Source organism: Argentina silus, assembly GCF_951799395.1.
Source record: "Argentina silus genome assembly, chromosome: 20".
Classification (NCBI taxonomy): Eukaryota; Metazoa; Chordata; class Actinopteri; order Argentiniformes; family Argentinidae; genus Argentina; species Argentina silus.
Window position 1 is genome coordinate 10,510,936 of NC_139674.1, and position 4,573 is coordinate 10,515,508.

Sequence of the window (4,573 nt, forward strand, 5' to 3'; positions counted from 1 at the left end):
AGCTGCTCTCCCTCCCCCCCCTCCCCTCCTGTGGATGGTGTAGAGCTCTCCTTCTCCCTCCCTTTCTCAGTCTGGTGGAGCCCTGGACAGGATTAGAGACTAGCCGTGAGTGTCTGCTGTGAGAGAGAGACTGAAGAGGAGACTGAGGAGAAGAGAGGAGCTCTGTAGTAGTAGCACTGCTGGATATCCCTGGCTATCACAAGTCTCTCTCCATACCCAGATCCAGTCTCACAGCCCTGACTTCTCACACCGGCACCCCCATCACCCAGCTCTTACCCGGGGGGGGGCAATATAGTGGGACTACTGCCCCGGACCTCCATACAGGGAGCCATGTGAGCCCCACTCGCGCTGCAGACCTCCCCCCTTTCACCTGCACTCTAATCGGGGGATTGAACCAAGGATTCTTCTCCCCTCTCTTGAAAAGCTGTGGATCTTCTCTAGCTTAGGGAGTGGACTGCCGGGACTCGGTCTACCCAGCTGGGTGTCACTCTTCTCTGGGCACTGTGGGGTGTGTGCGCCCCCTGGGCTGGAGGCCAGCGCTCCAGCACCATGGATTACCTGCTTGGGATTGTAGTACTGCTGCTGTGCAAGGCTGTGCTGCCGGGGAGAGGAGAGCCCAAGCACAACGTCCCCAGGCTAAAGCTCTCTTACAAGGGTGAGTGTTCTCCCTCTACTCCCCCTCTCTCTGTCTCTGCTGCAGCCGCAAGCAAGGTTCCAGGAGCGACACTGTGGGGCTGCGCTGCTTAATAGATCACTGTTCATGTGCTTCTCACTCTGCCTCTGTGTATGCAGTCCTTTTCAATGTCTAATTCATTTACCTTTCTCTCCTTCACCTTTCTCTCCTTAAAAAATAAAGAGAAATTCTTTATTTTTTACCTCTCTCTCTCTCTCTCTCTCTCTCTCTCTCTCTCTCTCTCCGTCTTTAGAATTCAGTACTCTTCCCTCTTAAAAATACAGTCAGATTGGTTCCATATGCTGAGAAGCTCTTGGTTAAATGTATGTATTGGCCCTTGTACTTATTTCCCCCTGCCTTCAACTAAGACTATACTGCACTGTGCAGTCCTGGCTTCAGAGCTGCCTTAATGGCTCCTGTCCGAACTCGCAAAGAGGGGTCTGCTGGGGTCTGCTGCTGCTGCTGTCACACACAAAAACGTTACTTAAGGGGGGAAACCTGGTCTCCCTCGTTCTCATTACCTCAAAATGGATCTAACAGCCGTCCTCTGGAGTTCAGCAGTACTTCTGGTTGTGCTTAAGGCGTGCAATGACTGTATGCTTTAACAGTATGGTGCATAGGGAGGATATTTAGGAGAATCGGATGGAAGTGAATTAGATGTGTGTTTTATGGAGGGTGGTGTAGCGTACGCGTACGCGTTTGTCGTCGCGAAAGTAAACATGTTATTCTCTGGTTGTGTGTTATTTTGAGGGGAGACTGAGGAGCGCCGTCTCCCTCGCCCTCTCTTGCTCTCTCTCTCTCTCTCTCTCTCTCTCTCTCTCACTCCCTCTCTCTCTCTCTCTCTCTCTCTCTCCCTCGCTCTCTTCCCGTTCGTCTCTCCTCTTTCTCTCACACCCTAGACTAAATCAGGCTCTTTGTAATAGCAGACCTTTCATCTCCAAGACAGAAATAACCACCAACATTTTTGGCATATTTTGGGACGTTTTCTTTGAATGTCGGTCAGGGAGGCTGTCGCGGTTCTTTGTCCAAAACATGACCGAAAGTAGAAGGCTGAGCGTGTGGTCGTTCATTTTCTCCTTTTTTTCCAAAAAATAAATAAATGCATTCTTATTTATGAACATGGCGATTTGTCCTCTTTTTCTCCGAAAATAAGATTATGGAGCAAAAGGGTGCTTCTGTTTATGGCTCTGAAGTGATGGTCACATTATTTCAATCCATGGTAAGAATGGAATGAGGTTGTAAGTGAAAACATCAGGCCAGTGCCTGTCTTGTCTTAAAAATGACCTACGATGCAGGAGCACTATGTACTTCTTTGTGTGCGTTTGATTGTAATGTCTCCATGAAGCGACATCCTCTGTAGACGCTATAAACATTTTTACAGCACGCAGTCAAGGGTCAAGTTGCACGCTGTAAAATCCTGCTTCACCTGTACTGCAACATATCTCCTTCTGAGGTAACAATGTGCGGCGGGAACAGCCCACGAGCATCTTGGGAAAATGTCTGTGTTGCATCACCAAAGCGCTTCCCCAGATAGAGCCATCTGTCAGATGAATAGAACTGCTGTCCCCGTCCCCCCTCTGATCTCACCTCAGTCATTTTGACATGTCACCATGGTGCTGACAAGATAGCAAAAAAGGTGTCATCATCGAGCAATACGAAGTTGTCCTCTACTGTATAGGTAATTGAGATGTGTCGCTGGAAAAAGCCAAGCTAGCCGCTTCACCTACTGACAGACGTTTTGGTAAACTTCTTTTAGCTAAGAATACATGAAAAGCTGCCTGTCTGTGTGTGTGTGTGTGTGTGTGTGTGTGTGTGTGTGTGTGTGTGTGTGTGTGTGTGTGTGTGTGTGTGTGTGTGTGTGTGTGTGTCTGTCTCAAATGTTCTCGCTTCTGCCTGGTGTGAGGACTCGACACCATCTCTTGTGATTTCCTCTCTTCAGACTGTAAGTGGTGTGTGTGTATGTGTGTGTGTGTGTGTGTGTGTGTGTGTGTGCGCGTGTGCGTGTGTGTGTGTGTGTGTGTGTGTGTTTGGAGGGGCGAGATGTGTCAGATCTGACACGGACTAGGATAATTAGACACCTGGCTATGGTGACGCGTGTGTGTGTGTGTGTGTGTGCATACTGTGTGTGTATGTGTGTGTGTGTGTGTGTATGTGTGAGTGTGTGTGCGTGCATGTGTGCAGGCGTGCATACTGTATGTGTGTGTGTATGTGAGTGTGAGTGTGTATGTTTGTATGTCCGCGTGCATGCGTCTGTGTGTGTCTCAGAGGTAGTGGGGTCCACAGGTGTTTGATGGCTCTATTGATGCCTGTCGAGCGACGGCTTTCTGTTCACACCCACACATTGGCTGACGGAGGGAGACAGAGAGGGAGGAGGGGATGGAGCGAGGGAGGGAGAGAGGGAGGGAGAGAGAGAGGGAGGGAGGGAAGCGTTGCTTTAATGAAGGAAGCTGGCAGACATACAGTAGACTAGGCGGGAGAGAGAGGTTGTTAAGTGAAGTGCCATTCATTCTCTCTCCCTCTGTGAATCCAGCATAGTAATTAAGTCAAATAAACGACAAGGAGGAATTCTCAGGAGAAGGACAGTCAAACGAGCACAGAGTGAGCACAGAGCAAGCAAGACAAGAGCTTCTTCAGGGGAAGGATAGTCAAACAAGCGCAGAGTGGGCACTTTCTCCGGGGAGGGATAGTTGGACAAGCGCAAAGAGAGCAATTTTTCAAGCGAGTGTGGAGTTAGCGGTTTGTGTGGAAAAGGGCAGAGAAATAGAATAGAATGACTCATGGGAAGGCTGGCAAAGCGAGCACAGAGTGAATGATTTCCCGATGGGGTCAGTTAGACATTGGCAGTGAAGGATACTTTTCTTTGGAGGGACGAAGCGATGATCACAGAGTTAATGATTTATCTTTCTTTTGCACAGAAATAGCTCTATCTTTCCTCTCTTCCACAGCAACAAGGAATTAAGTAAAAGGGAATAAGATTTGAAGGTATCTTAATGGTTTTTACCAGGATCAACTGCAACTGTAAAGACTGAAGTATTGGATAAAACAATAAAACATTGATTTGAATTGGAGAGAGAAATAGTTGGCCAAAATATGAATACTTATCAATATAGTGTATGTCATTCATATATTATATACTAAACCATAGTTTATAAGATTGCAGAGACCAAAAGATAGCAGCAACACCCACAAGACAATAGATCAATCATTGTGTCTTTCTCACAACAACAGCAACATACCTGGACACATACAATGCACATCACAGCGATATTGAACATAGAAACCGCTGCCCCCTGCAGGTGGAAAGGTGCATGTACAAATTCTGAGAGTTCTGAGAGCAAGACATCCCACGAGTATGAGACAGGATATAAAACATGACCCTATTGTGACTGTAAAAACAAAATAAAACGGCGCATTGGAACTTTAAAAGGCTCGTTAAACAACCTGATAATTACTCTCTGACGGGTAATTACGGGCCCTTTAACCTCTTAATGGAGCCCCAGATGTCCCACATCGGCTGGGGTTCGGATGGGTGGAACTGTAAAAAGGGAAGGGAGACAACTACCCGCCTTTGGAATCCTCTTGGATTCTTTCAAAATAGACACTCCGTGTGGAACCGCACTCAACGCAGTCTAGAGCTAGCCCGTAATAACCCTGTCTCTCCCAGTGTGTGTGTGTGTGTGTGTGTGTGTGTGTGTGTGTGTGTGTGTGTGTGTGTGTGTATGCGTGAGTTTGTATGTATAGAAGGTATGGTTGGGTGCCTGTGTGTGTGTCTACATGTTAGTTTCTCTTTGTGCCTCCCTCTCTCTCTCTCTCTCTCTCACTCTCTCTCTCTCTCTCTCTCTTCTCTCTCTCTCTCTCTCTCTCTCTCGCTGGAGGATCTGTCCGTTCTGTGGGCCTCCA

The 4,573-nt window shown here is 47.8% G+C and overlaps 1 protein-coding gene across 3 annotated transcripts in view; it reads left to right on the top strand.

Annotated features, from left to right (window-relative positions):
* Positions 1 to 549: 549 nt before the first annotated feature.
* The window catches only part of sema3aa (sema domain, immunoglobulin domain (Ig), short basic domain, secreted, (semaphorin) 3Aa), a gene marked incomplete at its 5' end in the record, with an annotated part of 31,988 nt that continues 27,964 nt past the window's right edge, over positions 550 to 4,573 (top strand). For all 3 annotated transcript variants that reach the window (XM_083692107.1, XM_083692108.1, XM_083692109.1), the window contains one exon: positions 550 to 655. In XM_083692107.1, the coding sequence (XP_083548233.1) occupies positions 550 to 655 (106 nt within the window). The remainder of the gene's footprint in view (positions 656 to 4,573) is intronic.